Source organism: Astyanax mexicanus, chromosome 5, assembly GCF_023375975.1.
Source record: "Astyanax mexicanus isolate ESR-SI-001 chromosome 5, AstMex3_surface, whole genome shotgun sequence".
Lineage (NCBI taxonomy): Eukaryota > Metazoa > Chordata > Actinopteri > Characiformes > Acestrorhamphidae > Astyanax > Astyanax mexicanus.
The window spans coordinates 13,091,239-13,105,650 of NC_064412.1; the positions used below are offsets into that span (position 1 = coordinate 13,091,239).

General features: G+C 38.9%; 1 protein-coding gene across 1 annotated transcript in view; it reads left to right on the top strand.

The window, feature by feature from the left end:
* Window positions 1-14,412, top strand: part of LOC103023398 (copine-9) — a 158,749-nt gene that overhangs the window by 46,252 nt on the left and 98,085 nt on the right. Inside the window, exons 5-7 of the mRNA XM_007253317.4 lie at window positions 10,588-10,627; window positions 12,237-12,239; window positions 13,600-13,676. Of these exons, the coding sequence (XP_007253379.2) occupies window positions 10,588-10,627; window positions 12,237-12,239; window positions 13,600-13,676 (120 nt within the window). The remainder of the gene's footprint in view (window positions 1-10,587; window positions 10,628-12,236; window positions 12,240-13,599; window positions 13,677-14,412) is intronic.

The following is a 14,412-nucleotide window of genomic DNA, read 5'->3' on the forward strand; positions in this document are numbered from 1 at the left end:
AGTTATGCACCCTGTACTGAGCAGGCAACTCAATCTTATAAGTCACCTCGTTAACCTGAGACAACACCTTGAATGGGCCAATATACTTAGGCAGCAGTTTCCTACAGGCCCCCTCAAACCTCAAGTCCCGGGTCGACAACCACACCCTGTCTCCGGGTTGGTATTGGGGGGTGGTGCCACGGTGTCTGTCGGACTGCTCCTTATATTTCCGTAAGACCTCCGAGATCTGCTGATGCGTCTCCTCCCACACCTGCTCACTCCGCTTCATCCAATCGTCAACAGCGGGAATCTCAGTGGACGACGCTGTCCACGGAGCTAACGGAGGCTGATAACCCAGAATGCACTGAAAGGGAGTGAGACCAGACGTGGAGTTAGTTAAGGAGTTTTGGGCTATTTCAGCCCAAATTAGATATTGTGACCACTCAGACGCATGCTTGAAACAATATAACCTTAGAAACTTTCCTAACTCTTGGTTGACTCTCTCACACTGACCATTACTAGTGGGGTGAAACCCAGAAGTGAGACTTACGTGTACACCCAAATGTTCAAAAAATGATTTCCATACCCGAGAAGTAAATTGAGGACCTCTGTCTGACAAAATGTCCTCCGGAACCCCATAATGTCTGAAAATGTGTGTGTATATAGCTTGGGCGGTCTGAAGAGCAGTAGGAAGTGCAGGAAAAGGGATAAACTTAACTCCCCTAGAAAATCTGTCTACAACAGTAAGGACAGTTGTGTAACCTTCAGATTCAGGCAAATCAGTAACAAAGTCTACAGCAATATGTGACCATGGACGTTCAGGCACAGGCAGAGGACATAGCTTACCGGCTGGAAGGGTTTTTGGTGTTTTGCATTGTGCGCAGACAGAACATGAAACTACGAACGTTTGAACATCAGCTCGCATGGTTTCCCACCAATACCGAGCTGAGATGAGTTGCAATGTACGTGTAACGCCTGGATGACCGGAAGTAAGAGCAGCATGTGCCCAGCCAATAAGTTGATCACGAAATTGTTCAGGTACATAAGTCTTGTGAGGAGGGCAACCCTCCGGAGGTCGTGTGTTAACCAGACTCCGCTGGATAAGATCATCTAGTTCCCATCTAATGGCAGCTACTTTAACTGTGGGTGGCAGAATGTGTTCGGGTTCAGAAACGTGGCATGTGTCATCTGGGGAACTGAAAACACGGGATAATGCATCAGCTTTAGTATTACGGTTGCCTGGACGAAACGAGATTGAGAAGTTGAAACGTGAGAAAAACAATGACCAACGAGCTTGACGGGGGTTTAAACGTTTAGCTGTACGGAGATACTCTAAGTTCTTGTGATCAGTTAGAACGGTGAATGGATGTGCAGCACCTTCCAGCCAGTGACGCCACTCCTCAAGAGCTAATTTGACAGCCAGCAGCTCTCTATCCCCAATCCCATAATTACGCTCCGCAGGCGACATTTTCTTTGAGAAAAAGGCTACGGGATGAAGCTTAGGCGGTGAACCGCTGCGTTGGGAGAGAACTGCTCCGACGCCGGTATTAGAAGCATCGACCTCTACAACAAAAGGTAAATCCGGATTAGGATGCGTCAGGATGGGGGCAGAGACAAAGGCGGCTTTTAATTTCTTAAAAGCTTGGTCAGCTTCAGGGGACCACTTCAGAATTTTGGTGGCATTTTTAGTGAGCGCCGTAAGGGGGGCAGCTATGCTACTAAAATTACGTATGAAACGTCTGTAAAAGTTTGCGAATCCTAAGAAACGCTGAAGATCTTTGATAGACTGGGGAACAGGCCAGCTAGTTACGGCATCTACTTTAGAGTCATCCATAAGAACTCCCTGGGAGCTGATGACATAGCCGAGAAATGCGACTCTTTGAAGGTGGAACTCGCACTTCTCGGCTTTCGCATAAAGGTTGTTCTCTAAAAGCCTCTGGAGAACAGAGCGCACGTGCTGCACGTGGGAATCTAGGTCTGAGGAATAGATCAAAATGTCGTCAATAAAAAGTGTCACATACTTGCCAATCATATCTCTAAATACGTCGTTCATAAACGACTGAAATACTGCGGGGGCATTAGCGAGACCATAACTCATGACTAGGTACTCGTAGTGACCATTAGTAGTGGTAAACGCGGTTTTCCACTCGTCCCCCTCCCTAATGCGGATCAAATTGTAAGCACTGCGCAAATCGAGTTTAGTGAAATAGGTAGCTGTACGCAGTTGCTCAAGGGCACATGGAATGAGGGGCAATGGGTAAGCAAATTTTCTCGTAATGGCGTTCAAACCTCTATAATCAATACATGGTCTCAGTCCCCCGTCCTTTTTCTTTACAAAGAAGAACCCAGAACCGACGGGGGACTTTGACGGCCGAATGAAACCCTGCGCCAAAGCTTCAGTAACATAATCACGCATAGCCTTTTCCTCATCGAGCGTAAGGGGGTAGACTCTAGCTTTGGGTAAGGTGGCACCCTCCACTAGGTCAATAGCACAGTCATAGGGACGATGCGGAGGCAATTTAGTAGCGTTATCTTTGCTAAACACTTCCAAAAAATCTGAATACTCAGCGGGTACAACAACGTGATCAGCAACATCAGGACTTTCTACTGAAGTAGACTGAATGATTAAACTATCCAAAGCTAGACAATGTTCATGACAATGAGCAGACCAAACCGTGATATCCCCATCGCGCCAGGAGACAGTGGGATCGTGGGTCTTCAGCCATGGCATGCCCAGGATAACTGGATGCTCGGTGCAGGGAAGCACGAAAAGCGGTAGTTCCTCAAAATGGAGAGCGCTGGCTTGTAGAGTGATGGGCAGAGTCTGCAGGGTAACCGGCTTGGAGCGGACAGTCTTTCCATCAACAGCATGGATGGCTAATGGACGTAGAAGTTCTCTGGTGGGAACTCCATGCTCCTTAACTAGGTCCTGGCTGATGAAGTTCCCCTCCGACCCGGAATCTACAAGCGCTGGGACAGAGAGCATACCAGTAGGTAACATAATATTTACAGTCAAAGAAAAACATTTAGAGCGAAGGATTGTGTTGTGCTTACGTACCACGTTAGCGCGTGGAGAGCACTCCACGCGCTGTCCCAGGGCTGGAGCTTTCACAGGTCGGGTCAGGAGACCACACTCAGCCTTGAAATGCCCGGCCTCTCCACAATAAAGGCATAGGCGAAGCTGGATTCGTCGCTGCCGCTCCTCAGGAGTTAGCCGGGTTTTCTGGATATCCATGGGCTCTGGGGCAGGCAGCGCAGCTTTCTCTGGAGTGGGAGCGCGGGGCAGAGACACAGAAGTGTGTTGAGTGCGAGGACTGATCTTGGGTCGGCGCGAGAGCAGTTGATCCAACCGGATCGACAGTGAAATGAGCTGATCCAGGGTCAGGGAATCATCTCTGCAGGCTAATTCCCTCTGTATATCTGGATTAAGTCCGCATCTAAACACGTTGATCAACGCAGCGTTATTCCACCCACTACCAGCCGCGAGAGTGCGAAACTCCAGAGCGTAGGAAGCCACCGGCTTCTGACCTTGCTTAAGAGCCAGCAAAAGTTCTCCATTAGACTGTCCATAACGCGAATGATCAAAAACTGAGCGGAAAGTAGCCAAAAAGTCAGTGTAACTAGCCCCAGAAAGGTCTTCCCAAATAGCTGTAGCCCACTCGAGTGCCTTACCAGAAAGCCGTGAGATAATGAAACCGATCTTAGCTTTATCGGTTGTAGGCGGTGAATTACTGAAAAACACGGAGCATTGTAAAAGAAAACCGCTGCATTTCTCCGGATCCCCATCAAACAACTCCGGTTTAGAGACAGAAAATCCAGGCACAGAAGAGTTAGCGTTAGGCATACTGGGGGCAGCTAACGGGCTAGGGCTAGGCTCAGTTACGCCTCTGAGGTGAGCTAGCAGCTCAGCTAGTTGTTGCTGCTGCGTGGTTTGCTGGCGGGCTAGCTCAGAAACAGCTTGGGTCACACCAGCGAGCGTTTGCTGGTGCTGACCGAGTAGCCTCCCCTGGTTGGCTAAACCAGATCTAATAGCCTCAGTATCTGCTATCTGATTTAGTTCGGCCGCGTATTCTGTCATGGTCAGAACAGAATAGCAGACAAGCGCAGATACTGATAAAAACAAAGTAGGTTTATTATAATAATAAACAGATGAAATCAGGGTCGATACAAAAATAAGGGTGATCACCAGTAGACAGAGCAATGAAGACAAAACCATACCATAAACGAGGGACAGTCCAGAGTTCATACACAAGCAATCCAGTATCAGAGGTAATCCAAGAGGCAGTAGTGAAAGCACAGTCCAGGTCATACACAAACAATCCAATATCAAAGGCAGAGGCAAGAATCGGCGTCGAGTAAACAAAAGCAAGGTCATACACAAAGTAACTGAGACAAGAGATAAGTAACGCTTTGTACGAGGATAACCTACAATACGCGGCGATGAAGTCTGTTTGGCGTGCACCTTTATAGTGCCAGCAATCAGTATTCGGGGCTTCCTGGTGGAAGCAGGTGAGGCGTCACGTGATCAGGTGAGTGCGTGATGTCAGCGGGTGGTGCATTCTGGGTAGTGTAGTTGTTAACCTGAGAACCTCCGTTAGAGCTGGGTGTGGAAGGGACAGAGGAGCTAACAGCACCAGACGTGACAGTGAGAGTAACTGAAAAAAGAGGGAAAGAAATCAGAGGAAGGAGAAAGGAAAGAGAGTAAGAGAAAGAACGAGACAAATGAAATGAGAAAAGAAGACAGGCAAAAAGAGAAGGAGATAAATGGAGAGGAGAGTATGTGGTGTAGGTGGGAGATTACACTGATTGAACTTCAGTTAGGTTTAGTTAAAGCTGATGGAGGATGGGCAGCGGGATGTTGACTCCGGTTACTTTTTAAACGTTTGTGCTTTCTCCACACACCACTGAGCAAACAGGTGACTCTTCTTTCACATTGAGCATTCCTGCCCTGTTCCCAGCAAAATCCCCCCTCAATTCCTTAGTGCTGTCCCGGAGAGCCGCTGCGCCTCTTCCTGTCCATCATGCATCCCTTTGGGTTCCGAGTCTGTCACACTCCGCCTCTTAGATGAACGGAGCCTTCACATGTCCATCTGCACGGCCAGATCTGGCCTGACCTGAGAGACACGGGGAGAGTGAGGATGAATTCAAATACGATTCACTCCTGGAAACAAAAAGCTTGATTTCCTAAAATAAATTTTTGATAAGGGGACCGTGTGGATCTATCTGTGTTTCGGTTGTACTGATATAGAAATTGTCAACCAGTATTAATTACTAAATTAATACTTTGTTAAAGTAGATGCAGATACATATAATTTACAGTGCCCTCCAAAAGTATTGAAACAGTGAGGTCAATTCTGTTATTTCTTTTGTAGAATGAAAACTTTTGGTTTTGTTATTAAATATGAGATAAAAAAAATCAACATTTCAGATTTTATTTCCAGGTATTTACACCTGGATTTGATACGCTGTTTAGAAGATTGTCTGAACCAACCCTTTTTTCTTCTGAGCAAAAATATTGGAAAAATGTGACAGTTAGGTTTGTTTTGTTGCGCAGGTGTGTCTTGATACATTGATTATTCAAACAATAGATAGCACTGAATGTCTACGTTCAGTTTCAGATTTGGGTTTTGCCTCTGCAGACTGAGAATTTAAAGTTAGAGGAGTAAGCAACATAAAACATGGGTGTCTTGGGGGAAAAAAACACGCAGTTATGAACTTGAGAGATGAAAAATATTGTTCATAGCCAGTACAACCATTTGAAATGTCCTGAAGAAGAAAGTCATCACTGGTGTACTAAGCAACAGATGTTAAACAGGTAGACCAAGGAAAACAACAGCAGGTGGCGACAGAAACATTGTGAGAGCTGTAAAGAAAAACCCTAAAACTATTGTTCGTGACATTAGCAACAACCTCCAGAGGGCAGGAGTGAAAGTATCACAATCTTCTGCTCACAGATAACTTTATGAACAGGAGTACAGAGGCTTCAACAGAAGATGAAAACCACTAATAACAAGAAGTATAGGAAGGCCAGCATCACAGAATAAGATTGCAGAAGTTTAGTGATGTCAGTGGGTCATGTCTTGGTGCAGTTATTACTAGAAAAGGATTTGCAACTAAATATTATATATTTTTCATTTTAATCCATTTGAAGCTTATCTGTTCCAATACTTTTGCCCACAAGAAAAATGGGTGCTATCTTCTGAACTGTGTATCAAATCCTGATGTAAATACCAGGAAATAAAAGCTAAATATGTTTTTTATATATATATATATATATATATATATATATATATATATATATATATATATATATATATATATATATATATATATATGTTAATATTTTGTCTCTTATTCATCTTTTAATATCAAAGCCAAATGCTTTTAGTCTACACCTCAAGAATGAAATTGTCCTTACTTTTGCAATACTTTTGGAGGGCACTGTATATATATAATATAGAAAAAAGCAAGTTGATTTGAACTTGTGGAATCTACACCCATAGTGGAAATTTAGTTTTCTCAGTGGGTGCATTGTTTTTTGTTGCTGTTGTGATAATATGGGAATTGTCTCACACTGCTGGCAACAAGAAGGCAGGACATAATAAAGCAGACATGTTTGAAGCTGTAAAAATCTGTACGTCAGAGGCTAGACCATGTGCTCTCAGATGTAATAGAGATTAATAAGTTTAATGACAAAGAGCTCAGATGTACAAAGAAAAGCAAAAATCACATTATAATAAAGCTAGAACAGCCAAAAAAGACATGGGCAGATCTAAGGTATAAATCATAGGCAAAAGCCAGTAAAAGAGTCACAACAAAACAACAAATCTAATAAAGTGTTAGGCAAAGGTAGAGAGGCAGTAAACACACAAGGATCAATAACAGACAGGTAACACTGGGGATAATGTTTGGATGAAACAGAAATGTGTTGGCAATACTTGAAAAGAGTAAAGCAAATATACAGGTATTTATTTACAGACAGGTGAGGAATGTTAAAGCTGCCCATCATCGGTTAGAATCCCCCTACAGTTGCAGAGTGTAATAAATGTTTAAGGCGGATTAGTTTCTCTTTCTCGTTTTCTGGCTTTCACAGACATATTCGGTCTCTTTCCAGCTTCTGCCAGAGTGTCTGTATGTTGATTGTAAAGAATGAACCAGTAGTCCTTGTAGGACTGTTAGAACTAAAGGTCGGAAAGCAGGTCGCAGTTCTCGCAAGCGTTGGTCGCGGCCGCCTCAGAAAACTTACAGAGTCTGGTTTGAGCTCAGAGGAGCTCCGGCACAGACACGAGAGTTATAACAGGAGTTATTCCTCCTGTTACACCTGAATGGAGCACTGCAGTGAGTTTCAAGATGTAATTTCACTTCTATAAAAAGTTCAATAATCAAGGAAATCCTACCTAGTGCTGCTTTAATTACAGACTCCTGGTGTATAATAACTGTAGGCACCAAAGCTGGGGTAAAATCAGTGTGAAATTCCAGAAATTTTTCACGTTTTGAAACCCCAGCCAGACAAAATTGTTTGGATTCTAAAAAGATGACATATCCATGAAAAAGAAGACATGGTCAATCTGTCAGATTAGTCAATCTGACTAAATGGCCCTGTTCACACCTGGCATTAATCTAATTAATTCTGGGTGATCTGATTACTAACGATTTCCAAAACGCAAATCCGTTCACACCTAGCATTTTAAATGTGTTTGGTGTGGCCACCAGTTTGCACAGAGTGCTCAGCCCAGACCAGGATGGGGCAGTTAGCTTTAGATTGTTATTGTAATGTGCTCAGCTGACTCATACGCCAGGTGGACGGTGTGGTTTTGTGGTTATTATGTATGTTCTGACAGTTCTTAAATAGGCGTGTGCCATATCGTATCGTACGTGATAATATCGCCAAGAAATGTTAATATCGTGAACGATATTATACCCTGAAATATCGTGCCATATCACCCACCCCTAATTACCTAATTATCACATCAGGGTACTACTTTTTTGCAGTTTTTAGCAAAAGAAGAATTCACGCTGTTCTCATTTTTCGTTATATATCTACTAGAGACAGGTTATATCTGTCCAGTATCATTTATTTTACTTTAATCCTGGATATATGGAGATATTTGGAGTGCATTACAAGTATCATGACATTCTGGATCATTGACTACTGTTACAAAACTGATAAAATAATTGTTTTAAATATCTCAGTTAGCCATATCATATTGCATGCAACTAAAAATTCTAAATAAGTTTTCTAATTCAGTGTTTTGTCATATCGCCAAAAGTATCGTTATCTTCAAAATACCATGTAATATCGTGATATTATTTTAGAGCCATATCACCCACCCCTACCTTTAAATATAATTTTGTTTGTACTCCACTGTATGAGCCCTGTTTTCTGCAGATACAAACAAAGACTAACAGTATAATTCCTGTGCTGTTACTTTTTGGGGGCACTTAGGTACTGTTTAGGTGATCAGAAATGAAGGTATCTGTGCAGGAATAGGTTTACTGGTGCTGGAGAGATGTGCAATTCAAAATCTGCCAATGATAGTGGTGTGATTAAACCACTATCAAAAAAAAAGCTTGAACTACCAGGCAAGGTAATAATGTACTTTGAGCTCAGGCACAAACACATTTCTACAAACACTGTTTCTCACAGTAAGTTTCTATGGAGGTTTACAATGCATTTCATACAATATTAGCTACTTACTCACAGCTGAATATGCGCTACTGAGAGATCCAGATGAGATGTTTTTCTCTTTTCAGTAGAGTAACAGAGTTTTGTATGGAATTCACAAACTCTGTGCTTAAAGTGACTGAATAGAGTTTATATATCTGGTTTTGCTACATGACAAATATCTACCTCACAGTACTGTAAGGCCAGGTCATAGTGCCTTTAAGAAAACTTTATTTAGAACAGGAGAGAATGACCGCCAACAAGCAGTGGTTCTCTCATAAAATGACAGCTCACTGGTGGATAACCCTTATCCACCCTCCAACCCAACACTACGACAGTAAATAACGCTCCACCAGAAAAAATCACCACGACTGAAACCCATTTATCTTAACAAATTATCTAAATACATGAACACCAATAACCCACAAATATAAAACCCCCATAAATTTACCCAACAAAGAAGAAAGAGTGGCTGCCAAGCATGCTGAAGCTCCCCTGAACACCCCTAATCCATCACCACCCCCAAACTTGCTGTACCCACAGTGTAAAACTGGTACAACCAAATAACCAAAGACTAAGTTTAGGGGAGCAATTTGTCTAATTTGAGGAATATATGGGTTGAAAATATATTTCTTTCATTGTACAAAATAATCATTTAAAAATGTATATATGAATGTTTTTAGGTTTTCTTTTATGACATATTAGTAATGCATTTTTTCACTGTCCAATGAAAAACAAGTATCTCCAAAGCAGCAACATTAATTTAAAGAAATGAAACCTTAACTTTCAATGTAAGTCAGTGTAAAAAATGTTCTATTGGTCCATTCATCAATAAAAAATGAATAAAAATGGAGATACTTGTTTTTCATTGGACTGCAATTATTTATGGATGCATTTAATAATTTCTGTAGTTCAGTTGCCAGGGAAAATTATTTTACTTAAACTGTGGAAAAAATGGCCATGTTACTGCATGTTCATGTGTTGCATTAGTGCATTAGAAAAATGGAGGTTCAGCTCATCAAAATATGTCAGCTGTAAGTCTAATTTTATTGACTGTCACAATAATACATTATCAACTATACAGTCTCTGGAAGTGACTCATTATTGCCCATTGTTTTAACTTAGCAAGGAAAGCCCACCAGCTTTGTTTGAAAACATTAGTTTTATTTTACTTGTGTTTTATTTATATAGGATAATTTGCATTATATTTATGATATTCTATATATTCCACACAATGCCTTTTAATAATTACACTATTTTTGCTCTTTCAAATTTTGCAATTGCAGTGGAACAAAAGTCTCTTAAAATAACAAAAATATTGTTTATTGCAATTTTTTCTTAGACAATATGTTTTAGTTAATGTGATATGTCTAGATATAGACATACTGATATATGACCACTAATATATTGCATGTGTCAGTGCGCTTGTTTGAACTCTGAGAGAGATGAGTGCTGAAATACATGATATGAGAGCGGTGATAGAGACGAGGAGAAAGAGAGAGAGTGAATGAGAGAAGGAGACAGAGGATTCTTTTTGTCAAACATGAACAAAAATCATTGCAGAGTCTCATTCATGTCAGCTCCTAAGGGCTCCCTGTGGGAGCCTGTGGCCTGGAGAAAAATGGAGCATGTTCAAAGAAAAGAAATGAGTGCAATCTGTGGACTCTCTGCTCCTCATTTCACTCTCACTTTCCACGAGACACAGACCCACACACACACACACACACACGGAACCTAATGGGTATCATTTTCTCCTCTCTCAGTAATTACTCCTGAAATGCCTCCATGAGACCTTTCCTGCGACTAATTATAATCCTGTTTAAAATACATTTTGCTTGTGTTTTTATGAGAACATTACTCCTCTATATCTTCTTGAAGCTCATATTTAAGTGTTATTGCTAGTTGATTACATTTGGAATTTCATCTTTCATCTTCTCTTTTAGGTACAATGTGGACACAAGAAGTTCAAACATCTCTAAACATGTAAGACTTTACTATTCTTGTTTTTTCCCCCTGTATCTTATTCTTTTCATGATTTCTGTTTGTATCCTATTTTTGAAATTTCAGCATATTACTTATACCACCTCTGTCCAATGAAAAACAAGTATTAAGTATTTTTGTCGATTTTTTTACTACATCATTTGAACAGACAAACTATCCCTTAAACTGTGCCAAAATTTCTTGATGAATGGACCGATAGAAGTACTTCAAAATGACCTAAAATAAACTATTTTTACATTTACTTCCATTGAAAGTATAATATTGTAAAGTTGCTGTTTTGGAGATACTTGTTTTTCATTGGACAGCGAAAATATGTGCTACCAGTGTTGTAGTGGTATAACATTGTTTGGGTATCACTTTAATGTAGGTCACTGTTAATAAGAATAAGTGACATCTACATAAGTACTTTATGATAACTGATATAAACATATATAAACATTTATTAATGCTTATTTCAAAATGCATCAACTATCATAAAGGCTGCTTATGTCTACTTTAACAAGTGACAGATTTTTGGTGACACCCACTTTATAAGTCTTTATATATTTTTGGGATATCAAGATGTCAAAGCTAATGATGTGACACAGCTATTTTAAAATATTTTTTAGACCAAGCAATTTATTATGAACACTATACTAATAATAATGGATACAACCTGTTTGCTCTTAAATCAGCCTCAGTTTTAAGTACTGTGGATTAGGGCTGCAACAATTAGTTAATATAATTGACAATGTTGATTATTTAAATTTGTTAACCACAAATTTAATTGTCGACTAATAGTTAATTTGTAACAGTACCGCATAACACAAACTGCCAGGGACAAAAGCACACTGAGAGATGGGTAAATGGCTCACTTCCACAGTTTACACTTAATTTAGTCTCTGTCTTTAAAAATGCCCAAACACAAGATATTTACTTACTAAACATCATACAATAATATTTTTACGGAAAAAAAAATCATCAGATTAGTCGACTTACAAAATAATTATTAGATGCATCCCTACTGTGGATTACACAAGATGTTAAAGATCAATTGAGAATCTGTTCCACACAGATTGTGTCACACAGTTCTAGCAGATTATTAATTATCTTTATGCTGCAAATTTAAATGGTATGACTGTATTGATTTCAGCAGCTCACTTAATTTTAAATTAAAAGGAAGAACTGATTAGATAAACTATGTATTGGCTGAAAACTAAATACAGATTTTGACAAGAGCTGTGGTTAAATTAACTGAGAATCACTTACATAAAGCAGATGTTTTGTTTATTGTGTTTATTTTAAATTAATCTTTTTGATGTAGTTCTATGTATTGTTTACTCTCAGTCTCAAATTAATTATCCCTTCATTGTGTGTAATCCATGCCATTAAAACCTCAGACAGTTTTGAGAGTGGTGGAAGATTATACCTAGTGCTAATATATATATATATATATATATATATATATATATATATATATATATATATATATATATATATATATATATATATAGTGTAATAGAATTTCCTTGCATATATTTTACTTTCTGATTAAATACTGTACTTTCTCTCTCTCTTTTTTACCTCTCAATGGCTTTTCATGGATGAGTAGAAAGTGAGTAACCCTGATATAAACAGCTGTTTTGTGTGTGTGTGTGTGTGTGTGTTTAGTGAAAGAATGAGCACTCCTTAAAATACACACTATAAATATTGTGACACCGCGAGGATTGCCATTTCCAAACTTAGCTGGAGGTAATGGCTGGTTTTAATTAGTTTCAGAGAAACTTCATTAAACTCTGTGCTGAATGAGGATCAGTGAAGTAAACAGAAACAGGATAGATGGGTAGATTAGTGTGTATTAGCCTCTGTGTGTAAACCAGACATCGTAAATCTGAGAACATGCAGTTAAAAGAAGAGACCTTACGCAGCTTATCTGGTTAAAGGTGCAGTACAGTGCAGAACTGGGCTATACTGCTGGGACACATTGGGACCCACATTAGAGTCCCAATGGTGCTTTTTGCTATTTTACAAATATCACAGCCCCCCTCCCTGCAGCATAAATGAAGCACCATCGAGTGTGGCATTTAGTGTTCTGCTCCAGGCACATGGAGCTGCTCCAGTATTGTAGCTCACAGTATAAACAGTGCAGCGACAGGAAGACACGGGTTGTTTAATTAAAAATAAATGATTGTTTAATTATATCTTTTCACCATCTAAGTAATATTGCCAGAGCATTAAGCTATTTTGTTAATAGGCAATTAGAACAACATGATGCATAAAGAGTATTTACAGCCACAAGTCTAAATTCAAAAATATATTTATATATTTGTAAAATATGTAATAATAAAATAATAAACAAGAGCCGTACTCCTGCCATAGGTTTCTGTATATACACTGCTGGAAAAAATGTGTTTGTCCCATTTTAATTTTTGAATGTGTGCACAAATATTACATTTTTCATGTAACATTTAGTGTCATTTATAGTGAGATGAAACATCTACATTAAATAGCAGTAAATAGATTTGGTAGTATTGGTACCTTTAAGAAATTATTTGGTGTGCAAGGTATTATGAAATTACAAAATTTCCATATAATAAAGTTAAATGAATCAAAATTTGTGCTGTTCCCTGATTGGTGATTATTTCATTTTGATATGCTACATTTTTTATGCAAACAGCATTATATAGAGCAGTTTAAAAGTAAAATATTAGATTTTTAAATTTAGTGTATTTAGAAGTCATTTTAAATAGAAATACTTCACTAAAGTACAGATAGAAGAGAAAATAAATAGTTTTTGTCACTGTGTGGATGTGGATGTAAACAACTATTGAAAGGTAGTAATCATATTTTCACAGTAAACTGGGTGTTTAATATGTTTTCTTAACATTGTATTTTGGTTTTCATTTAGTGTTTAAATGTATATGATCATCTAGTAACCTCTCAATATCTCTGCCATCATGATTCTTTTGGGTTAGGATTTCCTGGGCCAGACGTTTTGCACACTTGGGGAGATCATTGGCTCCACAGGCAGCCGCATGGAGAGAACGCTTTCGTGAGTACATATATTTTAATTTATAAACCACAAATGGCTGAATTGTTTTTTAAACTCAGCATCACTACAATTAAATAGGCATGTCTTGTAGCAGCAGTGATTAAATTTAGTGAGTGTTGATTCATTGAAGTGTAACACTTATTGTAACATAGATAGTGGAGCTGAAGTGTGGAGTATATTCTGCTGTGTTGGAGGCTGTTTTTGTGTGTTCATATATGAAATTTAATTATGCGGCCCAGTTCCATGGTGCATTAGCATGATGCTGTTCCCTGGAGAATTTACTTAACTTGTACAGAACATGTTTATTTTTCATAACATGTAAAATGTTGCTTTTCATGGTATAATTGGCAACATATGGGTCATGGCAACATATGATACATTGCTAACAAAAATATAGATTTTTATTGATGGTTAAAGGTTTTGGAAAGGTTTTCTACTTTTTAGTGTATTGAATCCACATCATTAACTCATTAATTATGCATAATTTTATGCATAAACAGTAGTTCTGGTACTTGCATATCACTTCTGTCCGATGAAAAACGTGTATTTCTCTATTTTGTCCTATTTTTAGTTTTCTCCATCATTTTAATCATGTAGCTGTTCTGTACTATATGTATACAGTTCTGAATAAATAGACCAATAGAAAGAAATTCTCTCAAACATTTTTTACCTATCTTCTGTAAACTCATTTATTTTGTTTAGAATTAGAAAAAAAAACTATTCTATAAGGGGAATC